Source organism: Pipistrellus kuhlii, unplaced genomic scaffold, assembly GCF_014108245.1.
Source record: "Pipistrellus kuhlii isolate mPipKuh1 unplaced genomic scaffold, mPipKuh1.p scaffold_m20_p_40, whole genome shotgun sequence".
In the NCBI taxonomy this organism is placed as follows: domain Eukaryota; kingdom Metazoa; phylum Chordata; class Mammalia; order Chiroptera; family Vespertilionidae; genus Pipistrellus; species Pipistrellus kuhlii.
The window spans coordinates 2,675,252-2,701,650 of record NW_023425541.1 but is presented as its reverse complement, the minus strand read 5'-3'; the positions used below and the strand labels follow the sequence as shown (position 1 = coordinate 2,701,650).

Sequence of the window (26,399 nt, the reverse complement as noted above, 5' to 3'; positions counted from 1 at the left end):
AAATGTTCTATTGGAACAGTAGCCACAAATTACCTGAAAGATGGGGGAATGTGTAGCTAGCAATGGACATTACTTTAAATAAAGTATTTTTGATATCTCTCTTGAAATTATTGTGTTTTCTTTTATTACAAAATCCTCATTATGAACCAGTACACCAGTAAAACACTCAACACAATACCTGGTATACAGTGGATTAGAGTAATTATTACTGTTAAATTAACAAACGAGTGAATATCTTCCTTCATGCTAGACTGATAACCCAGGAGATTAAAGTATTTTATATGCTCAGCAATTTGTCAATACAAAGTGGCTGGGGTGGGGGGCTATATATTGCCTGGGCCCTCAGAATTGCTCTGATTGAGCAATAAGCATTGCTAAGCCTGGAGTGAGTGGAGAGGGTCAAACTATCCTTCCCACACACCATCCCCATTGACTGGATCTCTCTCTCTCTCTCTCTCTCTCTCTCTCTCTCTCTCTCTCTCCCTCCCCCCCCCCCCCCCCCTCTCTTTCTCTCTCTTTTCTTTTTTAATGAATCTGAGTAAAATCCATTGAGATTCATAGTGAACTTCTCCCCACTCCACAGGCTCTCTGAGACTCAAATTGGACTTGGTTGGCAACCCTGAAATGCTTTCATATTGGAACTCCCTCCCAGCTGCTAGAGTCTGAGGCACCAGGAAGACAGGAGTTCCCTACAGATCCAAAGAAGCTCTGAGCACTGGCAGGCACTATGATTTGGTAGGCTGCTCAGACTGAGGCAATGAATGAATAGGGGAAGGGATTTCAGAAGAGAGAGACAGACCATTTCTCTACCCATTCACCTTCTCTCTGGCGCCCTCAAGTAAATTGATGGAGTTGGGGTAGCACAGTCCATTGCTGTCTGATAATCTGGGCTCATTCTTAAAAGTAGAGCTTCGTTTGGGTGACCTTAGTCTCTGTATGTGGAAAAAACAATCACCCTTTTCTCAAAGCCATCTGGTTTCACCTGGGAACCAGAGTCTGGGGTCGCTGAATGCAGAAGTTTCTGGTTTGCAAGTAGGCGGCGCTGCTGTGAGTGTACATCCTTGGACAATGGAAATTCTAGCAAATCGGGCATGGGTGTGAATGATTTGGGTGATTAGTCCAGTAAGATATCAAGATTTCCCCATCATTCCCCACGTATAAATTAGGGAACTCCTACTTTAACTCATTAAAAATAAAAGGCCTCATAGGAATGGCAGTATACAAAGGATCATTCTTACCTTGGTGGAGACAAGTTTCTCACGAGCTTTCCTGAACTAGTTTTCTCTATGGAGTAGAGAAAGATTCTGAGGTCTGTTGACCCTGTGAGTAGGTAACGAACCCAATAAGAGGGGGGAAATAAAAAGAATGGAAGGATGGTAAACAAAGAATTAGGCAGCTTCCCAGTGCTGTGTCTGGTTTGGGGCTAGCAAATCCCTGGCTCTGTGCCCTCCCTCTCTGCTACCACCATGCGGCACACCCTGTCTTCATGAGAGCTTTTGAGGACCAGAGCTTTTTCTCCTAGTAACCTAGCATTCTGGCCCAGGAGTAGGTCTAGGCAGGCCAAGGCTGGGGCTGCAAAAACCCCTCCACTTTGGACTCATTTCTAGTAAAACAGGAGTGTCATTGTTGGTGGAGCCCCAAACCACTGAAAATTTAGTGGAGAGCTGTGCCCAGGAGTCTCATGGTGGGCTTTTACTCAAGACTTTCAAGGTATAGAAACCATGCTGATACTGGCAGCCAGAGGTACTGGTCCAGCTACTGCCCCAATCCACCACACCTCCAAAGGGCATGATGGCAGGGGGAGGCTCCTTGCTCTATATGTTTCCACACTGAACTGGGTCTGGACTGTGCCTCAACTCTATTAATACCCCCCCAACCCATTCTGGTTGCCCCAAACCCGGATGCCAGAAGCTGTGAGTCAGAAGTTAAAAATAAAGGAGAGCAACTGCACCGGAACTCCAATGAGCAGTTCCCACCTGGCCCTCTGCCCTCAAGGTTTTGTCAGTTTCAGTCTCCAGTCCCAGGCCTCACAGAGCTTAAGTGTGCTGTCCAGTTCTCCTGGAAAGGCAGTAAGGATTTATGGTGGCAGACTGAGCTGAGTACCCAAGGCTAGGGGCAAGGGGTTAGGACCTGGGGCTGGGTTCTGCATTCTGTTGGGGGTCTGGAAGCTGAGAGTCTGGGAGTTGGTGGGTTAGCAGGCTGAGACTGGAGACCCTGGAGGTTGTTAGGGTTAGGGTGGAGGGAGGAGGGGAGGAAGAAGCTGCTGGGCTGTGAGGCTGGGCTACTGGGAGGAGAAAAGAAAAGTAGGGATGGGGAGTGGAGGTACATGCTGAGAGGTGAGAGCCTGCAGTACCTGACAGGCTTGGCGCCCCAGAGCTGAGGCGGCAGTAGGCCTGATTGAGGGGCGGGATCAGGAACAGGCAAAACTAAGGAAGGATATGCAGCCCAGAAAGGTACTGTGTGAAGGAGATCTGCTGGGTAGCAGGAGGCCTGGACCCCAAAGGACCGGGACTGCAACAGCCGCAGCGCACGCTCCCGTGGTGCCTGTGGCTGCCGGCGCGGAGCTCGCCTCGCCCAGCCCACCGCGCCAGCTGCCAGCCAGGTACGTGGGTGCGCACAGCTGCCTGAGTGAGTGTGTGCATGTAGGGGCGGGGCGGTGAGAGGGGAAGGGACAAGGTCTGGGAGGAGTGGGAGTGGGAACAAAGATTCAAATTCTTCCTAATCTAAATCTGAGGCCGGAAGTGGCTGGGAATTCTGGGAAATGTAGTTCCAGGGGCTTCCTTGCGACCGAGTAGGGGCTTGTCTCAAGGTGCTAGTGCGCTCCCAGGTTCCAGTCTGGGTAGAGGTGAGGAATGGAGAACCGAACCTCCCTTGCCAAAGCTTCAATTCTATTTGGCTTCGTGTGGAGACACAAATTGGGGCGAATGTTGGTGCAGTGGGGGACCGTAGAGTCAGCCATAGAGCCCCTCATTTTCATCTTTTTGCCTTAGTCCCACCCCCTTCTATCAGACTGCTTATCCTTGGCCAGCTCCGCGCTAGTCACCTGAGAACTCACAAGCAGAAAACACAGTGGAAACTTGCTCTTCGAGGGAAAGGCAGGCCGGGGACCCAGACCCTGCGCCTAGCCCAGATAAGCGAAAACGTGTGGAAATAGGACTATGCCCTCAGGGTTTGGAGTCAAGGACACAGGTCCCCAGCTGGCAGGAGAAACAAGTGTCATTCAGCACACGTCATGCCCGACATAACCCTCCTCTTGGGGAAGGTGACCACAAGGTGGAGCTACAAAACAACTCTGTACTGTGCTCCTTGGGCCACCTGACTCCCTCCCTTGGCAGTGGCTCCCTCACTCCCCTCTTGCAATCCTTCATTGCCTCAAGTGGTCCTCCTCCCACCTCCAGCCCATACATCTCCTCATGACGACCCCTTATTGTCACGTCACATACATCCCCCTAGTACCGGTGCTGAAAACATAAGCCTGTAGACAAATGGAAATTAAATTCATTCAGAAAAGAATTAGACAAGAAACACGAACCAACGTGTCCTGAAGAAAAAGGTTGTACGCAATAAAAAGCCACCCGTAGGCATAGAACTACGCGGTTAGATGGGCTCTTCAGCCCTCAGCCTCTATGCAGGAAAGCAGCTAAATTGCTGTGGAGTGGGGTGGGTTCTCCAGGAAGGCCGTTTTCATCTCTCCTTCAGTCACTGTTCCAAGCTGTTCCATCCCTAACACACCCTGTGCCTTCTACACAAGAACATGTGCACACAAGTCTGAAACATTTTCTTGGCAATTTCCCCTGTTCTAGAACGTTTTATTTTGGGAGAAATTTCTCATGATTTACTGTCTTCCACCACCACTTTAGGTCAAAACCCAAAGGGAAAAAGATTCCATAGATGCTTGGGGCATATCTACCATTTCCCTCATAGTTCAAAGTTCACCACCCTCACCAGCCTCCCCCCCCCCCCCCCCCCCCCGACATTCCACTGTAGCCATGCTCCCTTTCTTGCTGTTGACAGATGTAGACAGGCCTCAGACTCTGGCTGGTGGGGGCCTAGAGCAGGGCATTCACTCCATTGTGAAATTGTTGATCCTGGTCAGCAGCACGGTTGTTTCTAAGCCTGGAGAGAGGAGGGGGACATGGCAAGAGTGAGTAATGGGAATGCTAGTGGAAAAGAAAAATGAAGCGAAGGAAGAAAGATCTTACCTGTTATCTCTCTCTTCTCAGCACATCTCCTACAGGGAGAAAAGCTTCCCATGGTGAGTTCAGCCACCTTTAAGCATGACCTTTTGAACCTGGGTTCCCCCAAACTGCTTTTCCCAGGTTCAAACCAATTTGGTGTCCAAGGAAGGGTCTAAGAATCTCAAAGGAACAAAACAAACCCAACCCCAAACTCCAGGTAGCAGGAGTCTGAATCAATCCCATCACTAGGACACTGGAGAGAATAAAGATCCAGAAAGCTAATGCACAAAACACTCACCCACGGAGGAGGAACAGCCACAAAATCAGCAGGGCGGAGACAGAATCAATGAAGAGCCATATCAATAGGTAGGTTTTAGGGGGCTGTGAGAATTTTAAAAAGGCCCCAGTTGGTGACCAGAGCCCAAAAGGTAGTTTATGGGGAGAAAGGAAGAGAGGGACAGGGTTAAGGAGAATCAGGGAAGGGGAAATAGGAAGAGGGTGACAGTCATAGAGTCCTCACAATAAGCCAGATGGGGTCACGCATCTGCTGCAGCAGCTGGCAGTCATTGGTAGTGACCGAATCAACACCTGCACACCAGAGTATGGAGAAGAGCCAGGGCTTGTTCACGACAAATAGGTTCACTGAGACATTATCCTCATGCAGTGCCCTATGGAGGCAAAAAAGAAACAGGTGACATCCAGAATTGTGGGACACAAGGCATGGGAGCTGCCTGGCTTGAATCTACAGTGTCACTGCAAAGGAGCCACCAGTTCAACCTTTGCTTGTCATCCCCTGACCAAAAGTGATTTTCTTTGCATAGCTAAACTCTGTCTTTTGGTGGATTCTGAATTTTGCTCTCTGGGGGTCACACAATTGTTCCTCTCCTTTTTGTCCCATGACAGCCCTTCAGTGGTCTGAGGAACATTGACCATGTCCCCCTGAGTCTTCTCTTTTTTAGACCCAACAATCACTGTCCTTTTAGCTGGGGCTTGGACCCTGGCTTATCATATCCTTCACTATACAAACCCATTTAACTTAATCTTACTCCAGTTTATCAATGTTCCTTTCAAAGTATGGGGTCTGCATCTGCACATGATATCCAGGTGCCTTGCACAAGCTTTGAGTAGAACAAAACTCTTCTTGCCTTCTTGGAACTATGCCTGTATGAAGGCAGCCCAAGGTCAGGTTAGTTTCAGCAATATGATGTGCAGCATTATGCACAGTGTTCAATCAAAGCCCTGGTCTTCTGCACACATTTCTGCTGATGCCAGTGTCTCCTATCTTGTCTTTGGGCAACTGAGCTTCTTTTGGGCCCCAAATAGGTTTTTACATCTATCTTTGTTACATTTCATCTTTGGCCTATCATCTCAGAATGTTTAGACATTTCAGGGCCTTGATTTCATCATTGGTGTATTCATTACCAATTCACATGTTTTGGAAATGTGATCAGCGGTCAGTGCTGACCAGGACAAGACTAAAGTGAGGGCCATCCCAATGTTGTCTCCCTCCATGGTGACAACTTGAGGAAAGGTCTTTGAAATATCTATCATAACTGGGCTATCTATCATTCAGTACATATTTTCCCCCCTATCTGACCTGAAGAACATTAGAAGAGATCTTGGCAGCTGAATGTTTTGAGGTTGATCATGTTTACTGTATGGGTCAGTTTTGGGGGCCTAGATCACATCAGTGACTCTATCACTTCTCTCCCTTGCATTCAGCCTCTCTAGCACTTATCTTCTTGGTGTAGAATGAAAGCTAAAACCCTTCTCTGGACCTACAAGGTCCTATCCAATTTGTTCCCTGCGTACCTCTCCAGCCTCACCCCCACCTTGCTCATTAGGCCGCTATTCCTGCTCTTCTGCAGCTCTTCTCATTGTTCACGCCTGTGATGCATCAGGTCTCAGCCTAGGCACCACTTCTTTAACCATTCTTCCTAATGTGGCCCTTCCCAAACCCCTCCTTCCCAACTCCAATTGCTCTATTACACCTCCCCACTTTTTCACCTTTATATCATGTATCAGTGTTCAATATGCATATATTTTGCTCAATGGTTTATTGTTTTTCTTTCGCTTGTATGCCCAAAGACTGCAATAAATAGCACCCGACATACAGTAAGCATTTGATAAATATTTGTTGTGTGGGTGAATGAATGAATGAATGAATGGTCTTTGCCCTCCCCGCATTGACTCTTCCCCACCATTAAGCTGCATGTGATACCCTCAACTCCTTTCCTCTGGCACTTACTTCATATCCAACTGTGGTAGGTATTGATAGGGGAGGTTGAGAAACAAGGGCCTCTCAGTGTTGTTGACTCCAAGCTGTCCATATATCTGGCGCATTCTGGGTGCCCGTTGTTGGACATTAGCACGATCTTCATCCGGGAGCCAAAGGACCTGTGGTTCAGGGAAGATGGATGTGAAGCTGGGGAAGGCCTGGGGATTCCAGGGGCAGGGCAGAGCAGAAAGGGTTGACCACAGAATGGGGTAAATGAGCTGGGTGGGGCCCTAGGTCAGGGACAGCTCAAGATTGTCACCATGGCCTAGGGAAGGCAGTGTGGGGTGGTGAGGGGCACTTGGGATCCTGGCAATATCACCATGGCTTGAGGGACCCTTGAATTCAGCACAGTCTCCAATGTCAGGTTCACGTAAGTGTCATAGTATGTGTGGTTTCGTGGTGGGCGGCGTAAATCAAACATAATGGAAAGGTTGAGGGCTGCAGCTTCCTTCAATAATTCTTCCAATGTTGGTACTGTCTGATTCTCAGCCTCTTTCCGATCAAGGCCCGATAGCTGTGTGGCCTCCCAGAAGGGTGGCCTCTATAAGAATAAAAAAATTATTTTAAGACCAGAAGAAGCCTCTGGGTCATCCCCCCATCCTCATTATCTCACTTATTCTCTGACTTGGGGTCCAGCTTCTGCCTACATCATTGCCAGGGTCTTTCTTTCCTCAAACTATGGCCATTTCCAGACTTTCCAATGCCTTAATCTGTTAACCCACCCTCCTACCTTCCCAGTTTCCTAATTTCCTCTCTCCTACTACACTTTCTCTTTGGTTTCATGAAGATCTCTGGGATTGTGACTCCTTGGTTTTCTCCTAATATCAGCAGCTTTCTGGCTACACCTACATCCCTTTCCCATGGCCCTCCACAGCTTGAACTACTCTTTCACAGCACCATCAACAGCTTTCTTAACTTACCTGTTCTACAGATCCCAAATTTTGATTCAATTTTACAATTGCCCCTAGTGGTCAGAGCACACTATGTGGACTTTTGGCACTGCAGTCCTATTTTTCTCCTTGGTGCCACTTAGCCATCTGTTTACTTGTCCTTGGTATACTCTCCCATTTCTCCTAGAGGCTATTCCAAACCTGGGTCACTTTCCTCTCCTCCTTTTGTAATCAACAAATTACCTCCTAATCACTGACATGGAAAAAACAAGCTACCTAGCACTTATTAAGTATTTACTATGTACCAGGTAGTGTTAGAAGTACTTTATGCAACAGACCCTGTCTAGGAGGCTCGTCAAAATTTCCTCTTTGAATGTTGCAAGATTAGGTAGACGAGAAGCACTCTGGAAGGTCATAGTAAGGACTTCCATATATCCACATTTCCACAAAAGCAACAAGAACATGGCAAAAAAGTTAAAAATTATTGATTTCTTGAATATAATAAATATGTCAAGTATGACATATTATATTTAAAGCTATAGGGAAAATATCATTGATGAATTTTATATCCATTGAAAATATCCTTCAAAAATAATGTTGGTCATGGCTGGTGTCTTGATTGGTTGGAGCATCATCTAGTGTACCAAAAGGTTGTGGTGTACCAAACAGGTTGCAGTTCAATTCCTGGACAAAGCATATATTTAGGTTATAGGTTTGATCTCCAGTTGGGGCACATATGGAAGGCAGCCTATTGATGTTTCTCTCTCACATCACATCAATGTTTCTTTCTCTCTCCCTTCCTCTCTAAAATCAATTTTTTAAAAACATCCTAAGGAGAGGATTTTTAAAAAGAAATAAAAAATAATGGTGAGCCGAAACTGGTTTGGCTCAATGGATAGAGCGTCGGCTTGGGGACTGAAGGGTCCCGGGTTCAATTCCGGTCAAGGGCATGTACCTTGGTTGCGGGTATATCTCCAGTAGGGGGTGTGCAGGAGGCAGCTGATCGATGACTCTCTCTCATCGATGTTTCTAACTCTCTATCTCTCTCCCTTCCTCTCTGTACAAAATCAATAAAATATATTTAAAAAAAATAATGGTGGGCCCAAGCTCATTTTATGAAGCCAGCATTATCCCCCAAACCAGATAAAGACACTACAAAGAAAGAAAAGTATAAGCCAATATCCCTGATAAACATAGATGCTAAAATCCTTAACAAAATATTAACAACCAGATTCCACAATACATTAAAAAGATCAGACACTATGATCAAGTGTGATTTATTCTGGGGATGCAAGTTTCGTACCATATTCACAAATCAATGAATGTGAAATGCCACATAAACAAAATAAAGGATAAAAAGCACATGATCATATTAATAGACTCAGAAAAAGAATTTGGTAAAACCCAGCACCCATTTGAGATAAAAACTTTCCTCAAAGTGGAAATAGAAGTAACATATCTCAACATAATAAAGACCATATATGACAAACCTACAGCCAACATCACACTCAATGGGCAAAAACTAAATCCATTTCCCCTAAGAACAGGAACAAGACAGGGATGTCCACTTTCACCACTCCTGTTCAACATAGTACTGGAAGTGCTAGCCACAGAGATCAGACAAGAAGAGGAAATAAAAAGCATCCAAATTAGAAAGGAGGCAGCAAAACTTTTTTTTTTTTTTTTTTTTTTACAGATGACATGATATTGTATATAGAAAACCCTAAATATTCCACTAAAAATCTTCTAGTACTGATAAACTAATTCAGTAAAGTAGGATACAAAATATTCAGAAATTGGTTGCATTTTTATATACTAACAATGAACTATCAGAAAGGGAAACTTGCCATGGTTAGTTTTGCTTAGTGGTTAGAGCATAAGCCTGCATACTGAAGGATCTCTGGTTCAATTCCCAGTCAAGGGCACCTACCAGGGTTGCAGGTTTAATTTCTGGCCCTGGTCAGGTGTGTGCAGGAAGCAACCAATCAATGTGTCTCTCACATATCAATGTTTCTCCCTGAAACCGGTTTGGCTCAGTGGACAAAGCGTCGGCCTGCGGACTGAAAGGTCCCGGGTTCGATTCCGGTCAAGGGCATGTACGTTGGTTGCAGGCGCATCCCCAGTAGGGGGTGTACAAGAGGCAGCTGATCAATGACTCTCTCTCATCGATGTTTCTAACTATCTCTCTCCCTTCCTCTCTGTACAAAATAAATAAAATATATATAAAAAATAACATATCAATGTTTCTCTCTCCCTCTTCCTCCTTTCCTCTCTTCCACTCTCTAAATTAAAGAAGCAATGGAAAAAATATCTTCAGGTGTGGATTAACAACAACAACAACAACAACAACAACAAAAGGGAAACTAGAAAAGATTCCATTTACAATTGCATCCAAAATAAAATACCTAGGAATAAGTTTAACCAAGGATATAAAAGACCTGTACTTGGAAAATTATAACACACTGAAGAAAGAACTGAAGAAGATATAAACAAGTGAAAGCATATATCATGCTCATGGATAGAAAGAATTAACATCATTAAAATGTCCATGCTGCCCAAAGCAATCTATAGAATCAATACCTTTCCTATCAAGATTCCAATGCCAGCATGGCTCAGTGGTTGACTATCGACCTATGAACCAGGAGGTCATGTTTCAATTCCTGGTCAGGGCACATGCACAGATTGTGGGGTGTGCAGGAGGCAGCCAATCAATTATCCTCTCACATCATTAATGTTCTCTCTCTCTCTCTCTCTCTCTCTCTCTCTCTCTCTCTCTCTCTCTCTCTCTCTTTCTCTCTCTCCCTCCTTCTCTGAAATCAATAAAAATATACTTTAAAAATATTCTAATGGCTTATTTCACAGAACTAGAACAATATTCCAAAAATTTATATGGAACCACAAAATACCCCAAATAGCCACAGCAATCTTGAGAAAGAAAAACAAAGTTGTAGCCCTAGCTGGTTTGGCTCAATGGACAGAGCATCGACCTCTGGACTGAAGAGTCCCAGGTTTGATTCCAGCCAAGGGCACATGCCTGGGTTGTGGGCTCGTGCAGGGGGGAGCCAATCAATGATTCTCTCTCATCATTGATGTTTCTATCTCTCTCCCTCTCCCTTCCTCTCTAAAATCAATAAAATATATTTTTTTAAAGAAAAAGTTGTAGGTATCATACTACCTGATATCAAACTATACTACAAGGTCACAGTAATCAAAACAGCATGGCAGTGACAGGCATATAGATCAATGGAACTGAATAGGGAGCCCAGAAATAAACTCATGCTTTTATGATCAATTATTCTTTGACAAAGGAGACAAAAACATACAATGGGATAAAGATAGCTTATTCAATAAAAGTGTTGGGAAAATTGGACATATAGATGCAAAAAAGAAAGACAGAAAGAAAGTAAGAAAGAGAAAGAAAGAGAAAGGAAGGAAGGAAGGAAGGAAGGAAAGAAGGAAGGAAGGAAGGAACTAGATTATCATTTTATACTACACTTAAGAATAAACTGAAAATAGATTTAAGATTGAAATGTTAGACTTGGAAATATAAAACCCCTAGAAGAAAACATAGCAGTAAAATCCTGGACATTGCTCTTAGCAATATTTTTTCTAATATATTGCCTCTGGCAAGGGAAACAAACGAAAAATAAATAAATAGGACTACATCGAACTAAAAAGGTTTTCGCAGCAAAGGAAACCATTAACAAAAAGAAAAATACAGCTCACCAGATGAGAGAACATATTTGCCAATGATACATCTGATAAGGGGCTAATTTCCAAAATATATAAAGAACTTATACAACTCAACAAAAGGAAGACAAATAATCCAATTAAAAATGGGCAAAGGACCAGAATAGACACTTCTCCAAAGAGGACATACAGATGGCCAATAGACATGAAAAAATGTTCAAGGTCACTAATCATCAGACAGATGCAAATTAAAACCACAATGAGATGTCACCTCACAATGCCTACCATCAATAAATCAACAAACAAGTGCTTGCAGAGATGTGGAGAAAAGGGAACCCTAGGAACCCTAGTACACTGCTGGTGGGAATGCAGACTGGCACAGCTACTGTAGAAAGCAGTATGGAGTTTCCTCAAAATATTAAAAATGGAATTGCCTTATGACACAGCAATTCCACTTCCAGGAATATACCTGAAGAAACCCAAAACACTAATTTAAAAGAATATATGCACTCCTACGTTCATTTCAGCATTATTTACAATAGTTAAGAGCCTATCAATAGCTGAGTGGATAAAAAAGCAGTTATACATTTACACAATGGAAAACTGCTCAGCAGTGAAAAAAGAAAAAAGAAAAAGAAATCTTACTTTTGCAACAACATGGATGGACCCAGAGAGCTAAGTGAAATAAGCCAGTCAGAGAAAGACAAGTACCATATTATTTCACTTATATGTAGAGTCTAATGAATAAAATAGACCAACAACACACTAATAGAGGACAGACTGACAGCTGTCAGAGTGGATGGGGGTTGCAGGACTGGGTGAAAAAAAGTGAAAGCATTAAGCAAAAAACAAACAAACAAAAAACAACCAAAAAAATGCCTGGACAGTGTTGCTCAGTGGTTGAGTGTCAACCCATGAACCAAGAGGTCACCAGTTGGATTCCCAGTCAGGGCATGGGAGGCAGCTGATTGATGATGATTTTCTCTCATAATTGATGTTTTTATCTCACTCCCTCTCCCTTCCTCTCTTTCTAAAAATCAATAAAAATATTTTTTTAAAAACACCAACAAAAACTCATAGACACAGACAACAATGTGATGATTATCAGAGAGAAAGGACGGTGGGGGAAGGTAGAAGACGGCAAAGGGAGGATAAATGATGATGGAAGGAAACTTGACTTAGGATGATGAACACACAATACAATATCCAGATGGTGTATTATAGAACTGTACATCTGAAACCTCTATAATTTTAGTAACCAATGTCACCCAATAAACTCAATAAAAAAGTTAAGTGATAATACACATGCTCTCTTAATACATACATACTTTCACATTTTTAGAGTCCTAATAAAAAAAAATAATGGTGCATAAAAAGACTTTTCCAGATAAGTGATTATTGGGTGGATTTGTCACCAGCAGGAAATTGGAGCATAATCATAATAAATATTACTCATTGTGTAAAATAAGGACAGATATGCCCATATTTATAAGAGCAAATAAATGAATACAAAAATAAATGTGAGATAAAAGAAGTACTTTATGTATATTAATTTATTTAATCCTTCCAATAATCCCACAAGGTACGCTTATTATTCCCATTTCACAGATGAGAAAAATGAAGCTCAGAGAGACTAAGGAATGTAGCCCAGGCTCACAAGGCTAGGAAGTGGTAAAACCAGGATTCAACCCAGATATCCCTTGTTCTTAACACTCTGATATATAAACATATAGTTAAATGGGGGGGGGGGGGAGAGAAAGTTGCAAAAGAATATGTGAAGTGGTCCTATTTGTGCAAAATGAAATATATATATATATATATATATATGTGTGTGTGTGTGTGTGTGTGTGTGTGTGTGCGCGCGCATATATCTGTATGTGTGTATACATGTGTATATATAGAATATGTACCCAACTTTTAACAGTGACTATCTCAGGGGGATTGGATTATGAGAGAGTTTTCAATTTTTAAGTTATTTATCCGACTTTTACTTTTTTTTTTTTTTTTACAAGGAACATCTATTACTTTCATAATCAGGAAAAGAGGAACTGAAAAAACTAAGTATCCTTTGCAATGTATTCCATCACCTGCAGGATTGAGTCCACAAACCTAGGCCTAGCATTTGCTCCCCTCTCCAGTCTCCCCTCCCACTGCTCTTACCTCCTGGTGCCAGCCACTTTGTGTTCCCTGGAAACACTTCATACTTCAGGGCTTTACCCATGCTCTTGCCTCTGACTAGAATTCCCATTTCCTGCCTTGTCCATCTTAAAACTGCTCAAGTGTCCTCTCCTGTGAAACTACGCCTGACCCTCTCCCACACACACTCTGCAAACAGTGACCTCTCAGTAATGATGCTGTTATCGCTCTAGGTTTCATATTCTGATAGCCTGTTGGCCAAGCTCTCATTTATACTAGGAGGTTATGACCTGAGGGCAGAGACTGTATACTCATTGCCCAGCACAGCACTCACACATGCTTATCAATGAATGAACTCTGCCCCAATGGCCCCTGCAGGTGGCTATCTCTTCCAGGATGCTGTCCTCACCTCTAGGAACCAGGCTCCGGCATTGAGTTTCTTCAGTTCAGCCCAGGAGAAGTCGCTGCTGTGGGTGGTGATTCGGTTTGGAAACACAGAGGCCACATCTGTGGTTCTGCTTAGGTGCTCATCATGCATGAGGAAAGGGATCCCATCCGAGCTGAGGGCACAAGGGATGTCAGAGGGCCACGCTCTGGGGCTGCTCTTATTTTCTGAGCTCCCCTGTTGTGTCTGTTAGCCCCCAGCTTCCCTCACCTGACCATCACGTCGGTCTCAAACACATCAGCTCCACATTCTGCTGTCTTCCGTAGGGACATCAGGGTATTCTCGGGGGCCATCTGGAAGAGGGAATTGGTGAGGAGGTCAAAGGGAAGGGTAGGAGCCTGGAAACCCACAGGCCTAGCCACTGCAGACCCTCCCTGACTTGCCAGCATTCTGCCCATACTCACCATGGGGGCCCCTCGGTGTCCAACCAGCCCAGGCTTGGGGGATAAGTCTCTGGTTTCCATGATACATGTTGAGGAGATACATAGAGGGGCCAGGTAGATGGCCAGTACAATTGTAAAATACATGAACAGCATCATAATCTTGTGACCTGTGAGGATTGGGGGACCAGCTGTGGAGAAAGGGCAGTGGGCAAGCTCTGGGGGCAGAAAGCAGAGCGCAGGTGCAGGGAATCAGGCAGCAGGAGGCTGTGTATGGGGGTAGAGTTGGCACCTCTTTTGCGGATATGGTAGAAGCTATCAGCCGCAGGCCAGGCCAGGATGGTGATGAAAGCAACAGCTCCAACGTGAAGGAACGGGGCTGTCGCCTATGGAGGAGAGGTGGTGAGGAGGCTCTGTCCTCCCTTTCTGCTCTGAGGACCTGACTTTTAGAATTTAGAGCTACTTGCAGTTTTGGGGGACCAGGAAGCAAGATAGGTCCTGGGGGTGGCCACAGGTCCAGGCTCCCAACCAGGGAGTGGATATCAGCCACTCACCCACAGTGACAGACGTAAGCTGAGCCACTCCTCCTGCCATTGGACATCCAGTACCACAAGGCCAGCGAGCACAAGAAGCACAATAAGGAGCAGCAGCACCTGAGGGACCCGGGATGAATAGGCTACCTGGGCTGTTCCTCATTCTATGAAAACAGAACCATTCTCTTCCTCTGACTCCTCTACTTTCCTTCTTTCCGTTAACAAATATCTGCTGAGCTTCAGGTCTTGAATAGTGAGTTAGAATAGTGAGGTTTTTGACCAATAGCCAACCAAATGCTGGGCTCAGGAGCCCCTTTTCCTGCTCACTCCCATTCCCACTCTACCTTGTGGACACTGTGCAGGTGTAGAGGCTGGCCACAGAACCACAGGAACACAGCCAGGAGCTGGGGGTAAAGGGTGTTGGAAGTAATGAGGCACCAGAAGAGGTGGACCACTGAGGTGGGCTTCCCAGGCCGACTCGTCCCTCCTTCCCTCCTCACAGTAGGGCAGGGTAGAGCTAAACCAGAAGGAAGAGCTGAGGCGGGGGCTAGGCAAGTGTCCCCCTATACCCACCAACAGCAGGGATGCATATGTGACCAGTAGAGAGACAAAAAGCATAAGTGCCAAGGACCAGTCCATCCAATGTCCCCAGTGGCGGAACAGGAATCTGTGGGAGGGGAGAGGGTGGCACCCGAGTGCAGGAAGGGGTATTAGCAGGGGCCTGAGGGAAGTTAGGGTGGGTGGACCCAGAAGGAGGACTACCAGGTAGTGAGAGGCAGCCTTTCACAGGGCCAGGGACTTCAAGGACTGGGGAGCCTTTGTGGAGGGGGTCTTCTAAGGATGTTGGGCAGCAGGAGAGATGGGCAGGGCTGGGGATGACTGAGCACCCAGGGGTCCAGGGTGGGGAATAGGTTGACATGTTTGCTGAGGCAGGGGGTCCATGACACACTCATTGAAGTTGTGCAGGTCATTGAGAAGGATGAGCCCGATGTACAGCCAGCCCAAGGAGAGGAGGACAGTGAAGAAGAGCAGGCCAAACCACATATATTCACACTGTAAAGGAGCAGGAGAGAAGCTCACAGCCGATTCCCGCTTTCAGCTCAAAGTCCCCAACGGGTGGCAGCTCAAAGGACTTCCTGCCAGGTGTTGGGCTGCTTTGCTTTGCCAGCAGTTTTTTCCATATTTGAGAGAGATTTTCTTCCTAGGGAGAGAAAGCCCCTCCCCTCCGCCCCCAGCTGCCTCTGAGAGTAGTGGCATCCTTAGCCGCCTCCTCCCCTTCACGAGGCCTCTGCCTTGGACTTCAGGTGCCCCCATCCCTACTCCACCTGGCTTGTTTTCAGCCTCTCTTTGGGGCACTTCCTCCAGTGGCAGCTATACAGGCAGTGGACGCATCGGGCCCAGGCGGAGCAGCAGTTGGGGCACTTGGCCATGGTGAGGGCCTGGGGGAAGAGATACTCTGCCACCAGGGACCCCGTGAAGGCAGATCCCAGCCTTCCTCCCAGTGTATCTGAGGAGCCTGATGGAGAAGCAAAGGCCTGGGCTGCTGCCCAGCAATGGAGGTCATGGAGCAGGCCCCGTGTGCCAGAATGGATGAAGAGGTGAGCAAAGGACGACAATCTCCAGGGTCTTTCCCTTTAATCTGGGTCAGTCTGGGACACTTGGGACATCTGCTCTGTTGGCCTTCTGGATGAACACGCAATCTCTCCTACTTACCAGTGTGTCCATTTAACAGGAGAAACTGCCTGGGGTGGGGCAAACTCAATTCAACAAGTTGAGGCAGATTTAACCAAGTTTCGGGCAGCCCCAGGAATTAGGAGTAACTTGAGGCTGAAGTTCCAGTTCTGACCTGGGGCTGAAGGGAGGCCTAGCTAGTGGGCCAGTTACTATGGATACAGATTACACACATCACAAAGCCCTGACTGAAAGATCTTCTGTCTCCACCTTCCAGGGGCCGGGGGCGCGGCCAATAACAGGAAGCCAGGGGAACAGGCAGTCTGGGTCACTTCTAGATTTGTTAAGAGGCTCTTTTCCTGTCTGCACACCTGGAAAATCCAAGGCCTCTTGCCCCGTCTAAACTCCCCCCCCCCCTTGCCAAATCGGTAACCTAGGCTCCACTTCTTCCTTTTCAGGGCCCCACCCTCTGAGGTCCCTTAGGTGAAAGTGCAACAAATACAGGGCAAAGGTATGGGGGTGTGGTTGTCTTGGGACCGGCGATCCCTGTTCCTTGTCCTTTTGAGTCAGGCTGAGACTGAGCTGGCTTAACTGATCGCAAACTAGGCTGGGTATGTGATGGTGATTCTCCAAAGAAGGGCTGCGATTTGTGTCAGCACTTGTCTGTGCGTGTGTACTAGTGGCTGGCAGTACAAACGGGTTTGCTGATGACTTTGGGTGTGTACAGGAGCTCCTAAATACACCCAAAGTACGTGTGGTTTATGGGACACAACCCCTTGTCATTCGGGCTCTCCTGAGGCTGTGGAGTCTTAGAGGGGTGCACAGTGGCTGGGCCCCTGAAAGGAGGGAGGGTGTAACTACTCCTGAAACTGCCCTCCTTACAGTATGCTTGCCTTGGGAAAGGAGGTTAGAGTAGGCTGTGGAGGGGTGGGGGCCTGAGGCTGGGGGAAGGAAACCTCTCTGCTTTCTGAGCTGCCTTCCAGGAAAAAGTCATCCCAGAGGGAGGCTCTGCCTCTTCCCACCCTGGGACTGGGTTACGGTAGCCTGCCCTGGCTCCATCAGCACCTCCTGCCCCCCCTCAGGCCCCATACCCCAGGCACTGCCTGCCAGAGCCCCACCTCCCTCCAGGAGCTGTCTAGAAGATGGGGTCAGGTCTGAGTAGCCTGAAAACCCCCAAGGAAGCTGAGCAGGGGTGCTGCCCAATCCCTGCTGGTTGGAGCCAGCCTCTGCCCGCTGCTCCCTCCCGTAGCCCCCAGCCTTCCCAGCCCTCGCACCTTTTCTCAGCGGCAGCTCTGCTCTCAGCTCTGCACTGCTTCCCAGATCCTCTCTGAGTTGTCTGCCTCCTCTTTCAGTCCACCGTTCAGCCCCACCAGTCAAACAGGTGGCACTGTTGCCACCTACAGGAGGCTGTGGGTCCTCTCCCAAGGCCCGCAGCTGCTCTCTGGCTTGTGCCTTCAGAGTGGGAAGATGGGAGGGAGAGATCTGCTTCTTTACTCACTGCCGCTGCCGCCTTGGGGTGAGGAATTCTTTTGTGCAGCCTTCCCGGTCCCTCTGTCCCTCCTCCTGCTCCCCTCAGTCACTGCCAGGGCTTTGTCCTTTCTCTGGGAGGCGGGGGCTAAGGGCACTGGCAGGCGGCAGGGAAGCTGGGGGGAGGTGAACTATACAACTTTGCAACTTGTCAAAGAAGGGGCCCAGCCTGCCCCCTGGGAAGGGGTGTGTGGGGGGGGAGTCCAGCATTTGGTCTCAAGCTTCATGGGAGGACAGCCTTCGTTCATCAGCCTCCCTTCCCTCTTGGGAGTCTACTTCCACTTTTGCAAAATGCACCAAGAAGAGAGAATAGAATTGCAAGTTACTTCCCTGTATCTGGACAGCAGATCACCCTGTTTCTAGGCCAGAGGTCCCCATGGGCTTTGTGGCCCCTACTCTTCCCATCCATCACCCCAGACAGTATATGCTCATTCAGGATGGCTGAGACTCGCATCATTCCAGCTGCTTTATCTCCAAGGCATCTAAAGTATCCTTCCAAGAATCATTTGAAGAGTGTCGGGGGTTAGGGTCACTGGATTGTGAAAGATAAACACATTGTTGATGTAAGAAACGTTCAAACCCGTAGATAATTTTTATGAGTTTATTTGAGCCAAACGGACAATTGTTGGGAAGCAAAATCTGAAGGGGTTGAGAAGATGCTCCGGAGAATGGCACTTTCACAGCCTGGTTTATATACTACAATCAAAGGAGGAGACTTAAGGAGGGTTACATGAAATCCATTGGTGGTAGATTAAGGGGTCAGGAGAAAGAAAAGAAGGAAAATCTCTAAGATTGGATAAAGAGTGAAATGGAGAGACTCAGACATCTTTTACATTGGTGGGTATAAGATAGTTAGCATTTACAACACATAGAGATGGTATTTAGGCAATAAGATAACAACGAAGGGTTCATAGTCTCTGTTCTGGTGTGCCCTGAAGGATCTGGATGAGATTACTCTGACATTCCAAGGGTATGTTATCTTAGATGCAAAAAGACAATATACCGCCTCACTTAGGGTAAAGACTGAACTATGTCAAAGAAGATATACAGGCCTAGCATGTGACTCCCCCCATAAACTGGATTTAGTTAGAAATTTTTATGTTCAGACCATCCGATGTGGTTACTGTAAGTCTCTGAGTCTGTAAGGCCACCATGCAGGCCTCCTTTGAGCTTGTCAGGTTTACTATGTGGCCCTTTTTTTGTCCACAACGTACAAAAGTACTGTTACTACACCATCAACAGACAGCACTGTCTAGCACTTGTAGTTAGCTCAGCGCGAAAATGTAGGGCTCTGGGTGGGACTGACCTTCCCTCTATGATGTGATGGCTCAAAGCCCGTGGGTTAATGCAGTGTTGGTGGGAAAGGATGCCTCTCTGGTGATAGCTTGCTTACCCAGCCTCCCACACACACTGGGTTTGGGAGAGACGACTGGCACTCTTATGCCAAGAGACAGCCCTCCTCCCTCGCTGCCTTCCCATTGTATCCAGGGCCTCTAGTTAGCAATGGAAGAGGCTCTCTAGCTTCCTGAACATTAAAATGCAGAGAAGTAGGGCTGCCTGCTGGCAGAAGGCCAGGGAGGGCTGCAGGGCAGTTAAGTCCTCTTGCAGGCTTCATTCCCAGCAGGTCGTCCTTCAGTTTCCTTTGCTTGCCTCTGATGGATTTTAAAGGAGTCTGGGCTTTCATGTGCTGAGTTCTGGAGGGTGCTCTGGAAGCTTTTACTGGGGGAGTGGGGGAGGGGAGGGGAAGGCTGGGATTCAGAATGCATGAATATGAGAGGCCCAGGCCTTGAAAACTCTTCAAAAGGCTGTAAGGCCAGTCAGCAACCCGTGTTTGGCATTTTAGGGCTGGCCCCTTTGCAGTTTTAAGCAGAGATGGAGAATTCTGATGCTCAATAAGGAGTAAGCCACACCCCTCTGCTCCCCTTTCAAAGGAGAAAGCAGGCAGCAGTGTGGCCCCACGCCCATGCTCATGTAGGAAGTCAGGATGCAGGACTGTAGGGATTGCCACCACTGCCACTCTTAAGAAGCTTTGGTGTTAGACCTGGGTTCAAGTTCTAGCTCTATTACTCACTTACTTTGTGACTTCAAATAAAATGGTGGCAGGTGCATGGGGATACCTAGTAAATATGTCCCTTCCTCGTAAATCTAGAGGCTGGGCAGGCTATACAGTGGAGATCGAGCCACTGGCCTTGCTAGTTTTCTTCCAATTTCCTGAGGTAGCAGAGTGACGTGAAGACGTGATGTTCTGCTCCATATGGCCCTCGGGGAACAGGGGCCATGACAAGGCAGAGGGACCTGGCTACTTGCCTGGCGTTCCCAGGGGCAGAGGAACACGGGTTGAAAGTATAGCATGGAAGGATCTTTCCAAACAATAGAAGCACTAAGCTTTATTTCTTTAAAAAAAAACATTAACACCTTAAAGATTTCCTTTACCTCAGCACCATGGAGAGCCCCGTCCTGAGGTGGGTTGAAAGATGGGTGTCAGGTATTCCACCCAGGTCAGGCTCTGTCATGAAGCTGAGAGAGCCTAGAGATAAGACAGCCCTGGGAGGCAGCCTGAACTGTTGGCAAATCAGGAAGAGCTAGACTGTGCTGGGAATTGGTTCCCAAAGAGTCAGCAGGAGATCAGCTGGTTCTGTCTTCAGCAGGCGACTTAGCACCCTTCTAGAGAGGAGAGAGCAATCAGTAATCTGGGACTGGAGGGCTAGAGAGTGAGGACTGAGAGCCAAAACAATCCCTTCCTTTTCAGTAACATGCTGTCCGTTTTATCAACAGCAAGAAACGTGAAATCTAGAGGAGCCATTAAAAAACCTCCACTGGCTGCAACCAGAGGCGTCTTACAAGCCAGACTGGGGCAGAGATGAGTCCAACTTCAGGGGGCTTCTTCAATAGGGGAGCGGCCAGAGAAGAAGCTGACATTGCTGGCCAGAGCTCGTTTCTTTTTCCTCCCTGGAGCTTTATTTTCTTGGGATTCTGTGGCTACATGTTTCAACTCTGGGAGGCCAAGGGAGGAGGTGTCTGAAGAAGTCTTGAACAGAACCTGCTTCACTTCACACATATCTTTCAGGATCTAGGAAGGACAGAAAAAAAGATGACTGCATCTCAGGTGGGGGCAGAGGCTCAGCCCAACTTAGCCCCCACGGAGGCCCAGGACACTTCCAATAGTATGAGGTGTTCCAGAAGACTGCTCTGCAGGAAGCAGGAAGAAACAGACTATGCTCCAGTCCCAGTTCCCAACAAGCACTTTGGCACTTCCTCCCCTTCCCTCCACCACTGTCGGTCAGAGCTAAGGCAGAGACGGACCATAATACAGCTGGAAATGCCTGCCTTTTAGCCTGCCCACCTTGCTGCTTGGAGTGGCACAGACAGGGTTGAAGAAGCTTAATCCTGGGGTCACTTCTGTGGGATCCTCCAGTTGGAAGGAACCTTCGGAATCCTGGGTCCTCTCAACAGTTCCCAAGCTTTCCTGAGAATCAAGCAGACAGGCTATTAGAAATTCCGTTCCCAGGGTTATAGAATCACCGTCCGCTTCAACCAGAGAGACCCCAGCTTGGAGGGCCTCATCAGTTTCTAAGCAAGTCTCAGGGAGACCCTGCTTGGGGGTCATAGTGCTTGACGGCAGCTTCTGAAGGCAAAGGACTAGGTAGGATCGTGGCACAGGACACATCACGAGGCGAGGTTTAAACAAGACCAAGCCTTGGTGATCTCTTTAACTTTCCCTTTTTTCAATCTGCAATATTCTTTTTAGTACCTATACAGGGTGTTGTCTGTATTATTTTTTTTTTAGAGAAGGAAGTCACTTAAGCAGTGAGGTGACTCTGGGGTAGAGCTTAGATTAGAATTATAACCTGCTGTTATGAAAAAAGAACTGGATTAAGGTCTAATCTTTTATTGGGGTGACACTGGTCAATAAGATTATATAGGTTTCAAGTGTAAATTTCTATGGTACATGATCTGGATATTGCACTGTGTGCCCACCACCCAAAGTCCAACCTCCTTCTGTCACCAAATATTTGACCCCCTTCACCCTTTACTACTCTCACCTCCTTCACTCGGGTAACCAACATGATGGTTGTTTCTATGAGTTTTTGTTTGCCTTCCTTGTTTATTTGTTGCTTTCAATTCTATATCCCCCATATGAGTGAAACCATATAGTTCTTGATTTTTTCTGCCTGACTTATTTTACTTAGCCACAGGAATAGACTCCCAAGGTCCCCAAGACAACTACAATTGTTAGCCTTACCTCTAGCCTGCCGTTTTAATCCTCTAATGACTGCCTACCTTAGAAGTATTTTAAATAGAAAACCCAGGGCAAAATTGCTCACATGTAGATGTTCAAGAAATACATGATGAATGATCATTAGACTAAGCTTGCTAAAATTATTCTTTATCACAGAGAGAGCTGTAGGAATGAGCTTTTGCCATGGGCACAGGTAGGCATAAGGCAAGTATGTGGGCCTGACTTGCTTGGTGCTGCCTTTCTCAGCACACATTTTGTTTCCCTGAGATTTCTATTCCTGGAAGCAATGTAAGGAGGATAGCTACAATTAGCTTGGCTCACAACAGTGACCATCAGAAAGACCAGGTTCCTGTGAATCTTTTCGTAGAGAATAGCTGGTTCCCATGGAGAGGGGCTAGGTAACTAATGTCTCAAGATGTCAGAAGGATTAACTTCCTTCCTGGAAGCTGCCACTTTAGCATGAGGCCCTTACAGTTCCAGCTAAGCCTCTGGATTAGCCTGATCATGCATGTCTATATGCCCGTAAATGCCTGTTTTCTTGTTCCTGCCTCAGAAACTACAGAAACGTTATAGCCAAGGTGGGGAATGGGGAACTCATACCTGGGAATCTTCTGGGAAGGGCAATGGTTTCTGAAGGGGATGTGTGGACAGGCTAGCAGTGAGGAAGTAGGATTAAGCGAACTGTGTCTTTTTCTGATTGCAGAGAAAAGTAGAAGAGTTGGGCAGGAGATTCCAGATTTCACGAAGAAAAGGGCGGAAACTAGTGGAGAAAATGAGGGGCAATGGCACTGATCTTACCTTGTCTTGCTGACGGTTCCTACACTTTGTGGGGTCACAGCTACAGTCCACGCCACAGTTCAACTTCTGTCTCCTGCACCCACACTGCTTATTCCCACACCAGCCCTTGCAGGAACACTGCAAAACAGGTTTGTAGAAAGACTCATTACTGTCTGGTCGGTGTGGCTCAGGGGTTGAGCATCAACCTATGAAGGTCACAGTTCTATTCCCAGTCAGGACACATGCCTGGGTTACAGGCTCAATCCCCCATGAGGGGCATGCTGGAGGTAGCCAATCAATGATTCTCTCTCATCACTGATGTTTCTCTCCCTCCTCAATCCTCTCTGAATTGTTTAACCACACTTTTCACAGGGTAGGATGACTAGTTTAAAAGGCCTTCCCTTCATTTACAAGCCTTTCCAAAAAGATGGAAAGTATCATCAACTTTACCAAGCTTCTATCTCCTCAGTCCTCTCTGGTTAATCCTCACTCGAGGATATTTTTTCCATTGATTTTTTTTTTTTTTTTAGAGTGGAAGGGAGAAAAGGGGAGAGAGGGGCAGGGAGACAGGGAGAAGAGGAAGAGATCAACGTGAGACACACTGACTGATTTCCTCTCACACATGCCCTGACCAAGGCTGGGGATCGAACCTGCAGCACAGATACATGCCCTTGGCCAGGAATCAAACCCAAGACCCTTCAGTGCACAGGCTGGCACTGTAACCACTGAGCAATACCAGCCAGGGCTCCTCAGTCCTCTCTTTAGCGAAACAATGATTAATGTGAACCACCAGAGGTTTACTAAAAACAAGTCAAGCCAGGCAAATCCATTTATTTGGGGATAGGATACTTGAAAGACAGATCAGGGGGCTATCATAACAATGAAGGGCAACTGAAAGCGACTCTCATGATCATATAGGGGCAAAGTGAAGAACTGTGAGCTAGATGGTAGTGGAGTTAGGTACAGTATATTTAAGGACTGAGCACAGTTGTTTGACATCTTTTGATCTACCTAACTGTACTTCATCCAGCTCACTTTCTACAGTTTGTTCAGTGTCAGCCTGAGCTTTATCCTAAGCAGTTTAATTTAGCAGTTTAATGAATCATTGATGAATGAAATAAATCACTTACATTTGTATAGCACTTTACAGTTTTCAGAATACTTTCATATAATATGCAAATACAAAAATCTCATAACTGGTCTACAAGGTAGGCATTTTAATCTGCTGTAACAACACAAAACTGGAAGGATTATTAATATGTAAGATAACAGAATCACAATTCAAAAATATTTGGACAGGCTGAAAATATTGGCCAAAAGTTAGTTATAACAGGGATCAATTTCAGTTTGACATTTAGGTTCCTCCCAAATCAGCCATCCTATATAATAAAAGTCTAATATGCAAACTGATGGAATGGTGGAACTACCGGTTGCTATGAGGCACACTACCAGGTGGCAGACACTCAATGCAGGAGCTGCCCCCTGGTGGTCAGTGGGCTCCCACAGGGGGAGCGCTGCTCTGCCAGAAGCTGGGCTCATGGTTGGCAAGAGCAGTGGTGGCGGGAGCCTCTCCTGCTTCCACGGCAGCCAGCGCTAAGGATGTCTGACTGATGGCTTAGGCCCGTGGGGGGATCCCCCAAGGGCTCCCAGACTGTGAGAGGGTGCAGGTTGGGCTGAGGGAATGCACAAATTTCATGTATCGTGCCTATAGTTAAAAAATATGGGAGGAAGATCTGGCTTAAAAGTAGTTGTGTACAATGGCTGTCAAAAAACAATATAGTCAGACAGAAGTTTGGAATTCAGAAATCACAGGGTGCAACTGCTCCCAGACACCGTTTGAAGTAATCTATCCCATTAAAATAGAGATGGGTGACCAGTGTTATAAGAAGTGATCTTATGCCCTAACCAGTGTGGCTCAGACTGAGTGTTGGCCTGTAGACTGAAGGGTCCCAGTTTCGATTCTGGTCAAGGGCATATACCTTGGTTGCGGGCACATCCCCAGAGGGGAGTGTGCAGGAGGCAGCTAATCTGTGTTTTCTCTCATCGATGTTTCTAACTCTCTATCCCTCTCTCTTCCTCTCTGTAAGAAATTAATAAAATATATATTTTTTAAAAAGTGATGTTATAAGAGAAATGGTGGGAGAAAGTAGGATAGTTTGGCTTGAAACAAACAAGTGGCAGACCTCATAGAATGATGGATGAGTCAGAAGAGACCTCGGCGACCATATAAAGTCTGATGTGATGTTTGAAGCACCTCTCTAATGTCCCTGGTCTAATGATTCCAAACTCTATCCTGAGATGAAAATTGTTTCCCATAACGTTTGACCATAGGACACAATTCTGTCATCTGGAATGACATGGAATCAAGTTTAACCCCCCTTTCACAGCTCAGTTGTTCAAACCCTGAGCATAATTTTCACTCCCAGTGCCCTTCTGTCCAAATCGTCTCAGAGCTAAATAGATCTAGCTCCTTCAATGATTCACCACGACACTGTTTCCAAGAATCCTTGCCATCTTAACTATATATCAGTTTGTCCAAGTTCATCTTTGTAACACCCAGAAATGAGAATAACTTTCTATATGTGATCACTATGAAGTAGATTGAGACAGACACTTCCCAATATTCTTGTTAATGAGGCCTAAATTCACAGCTTTCCCCTCCCGCCCACCTTGTCATGTCTTTGTGGATTCATTTAACTGGGTCTACCGTTAAATTCAAGCCCTTACATTTCTTTCATTTGACAACCATCATCATTATTCTGTAGTTGTGAAGGTAAACTAAAGCAAAATAACATATTTTTTCGATTATGAGAATAATATGTATCACTTTATAAAATTTGAAAATAGAAAACCATGATTTAAAAAATTTAATAGTTGTCTATAGTATTTCATTCTGTGGAAATGTCAATTTATTAAACCAGACCCCTACAGTAGATATTAAGATGGCATTAAAAGAAATTGTTTGCTACTATAAATCATGTTATAGCAAACATCCTGATACATAAATATAACCCAAATGTTACCATGATTGACCAGGCCCTCCATGATGTGGCCCTTACTACTCCTCTGAATCTTCCCTTATACTACTCTCTCCCACTTTTCAATACACTCTAGCCACACTGACCTTCTCAGCTGCTCCTTCATAAACCAAGTTCATCCTGCCCCAAGATCTTTGCATTTGCTGTTTTCTTTTCCTAAAATGTTCTTCCCTGATTCCTTCCCTGACTTGCTCCTTCCCTTTGTTCAGCTCTTAGCTTAAATATCTCTTCCTCAGAGATACCTCTCCCAAGCCCTCTTCTAAAGTACACTTTTCCTATCCTATCTGTGACTTCCCTATATTTTCTTCTTATCTCTTATCATCTAAAATGATTTTATTGCCAAAACTGGTTTGGCTCAGTGGATAGAGCGTTGGCCTGGGGACTGAAAGATCCCAGGTTCGATTCCGGTCTAGGGCATGTACCTTGGTTGTGGGCACATCCCCAGTGGGGGGTGTGCAAGAGGCAGCTGATCAATGATTCTCTCGCATCGATGTTTCCAACTCTCTATCCCTCTCTCTTCCACTCTGTAAAAAAAAATCAATAAAATATATTTTTTTAAAAATAAAATGATTTTGTTTTTCTGGTTTATTATGTCTCTCTTTCTCCACAAGAATGT

The 26,399-nt window shown here is 46.0% G+C and overlaps 2 protein-coding genes across 14 annotated transcripts in view; both read right to left on the bottom strand.

Moving 5' to 3' along the window:
- Positions 1-3,482: 3,482 nt before the first annotated feature.
- GDPD2 (glycerophosphodiester phosphodiesterase domain containing 2) lies at positions 3,483-17,767 on the bottom strand. Of its 12 annotated transcripts, XR_006739835.1 has the most exons (18): positions 17,476-17,766; positions 16,175-16,210; positions 15,856-15,973; positions 15,480-15,583; positions 15,104-15,197; positions 14,875-14,934; positions 14,552-14,650; positions 14,290-14,383; positions 14,022-14,215; positions 13,828-13,910; positions 13,582-13,732; positions 6,776-6,997; positions 6,427-6,575; positions 4,699-4,846; positions 4,477-4,559; positions 4,203-4,231; positions 3,976-4,116; positions 3,483-3,940 (listed from the first exon to the last, which is right to left on the bottom strand). XR_006739835.1 is itself a non-coding variant. In XM_045571911.1 (17 exons), the coding sequence occupies exons 2-17, from the start codon at positions 16,195-16,197 to the stop codon at positions 4,064-4,066; spliced, it is 1,704 nt and encodes a 567-aa protein (XP_045427867.1). In that variant the 5' UTR covers positions 16,198-16,210; positions 17,476-17,766; the 3' UTR covers positions 3,483-4,063. The 12 variants fall into 12 exon arrangements, 10 of the variants coding, with proteins under 10 accessions (XP_045427867.1, XP_045427869.1, XP_045427871.1 ...); XR_006739836.1 differs by lacking the exon at positions 4,203-4,231 and having other exon boundaries at positions 17,476-17,767; XM_045571911.1 differs by having other exon boundaries at positions 3,483-4,116.
- Positions 17,768-18,315: 548 nt separating this feature from the next.
- The window catches only part of KIF4A (kinesin family member 4A), a 145,780-nt gene continuing 137,696 nt past the window's right edge, over positions 18,316-26,399 (bottom strand). For both annotated transcript variants that reach the window (XM_036411442.2, XM_036411439.2), the window contains 3 exons: positions 22,767-22,883; positions 21,072-21,194; positions 18,316-20,798 (listed from right to left, as the gene is read on the bottom strand). In XM_036411442.2, coding sequence (XP_036267335.1) covers positions 20,601-20,798; positions 21,072-21,194; positions 22,767-22,883 — 438 coding nt within the window. In that variant the 3' untranslated portion in view covers positions 18,316-20,600. The remainder of the gene's footprint in view (positions 20,799-21,071; positions 21,195-22,766; positions 22,884-26,399) is intronic.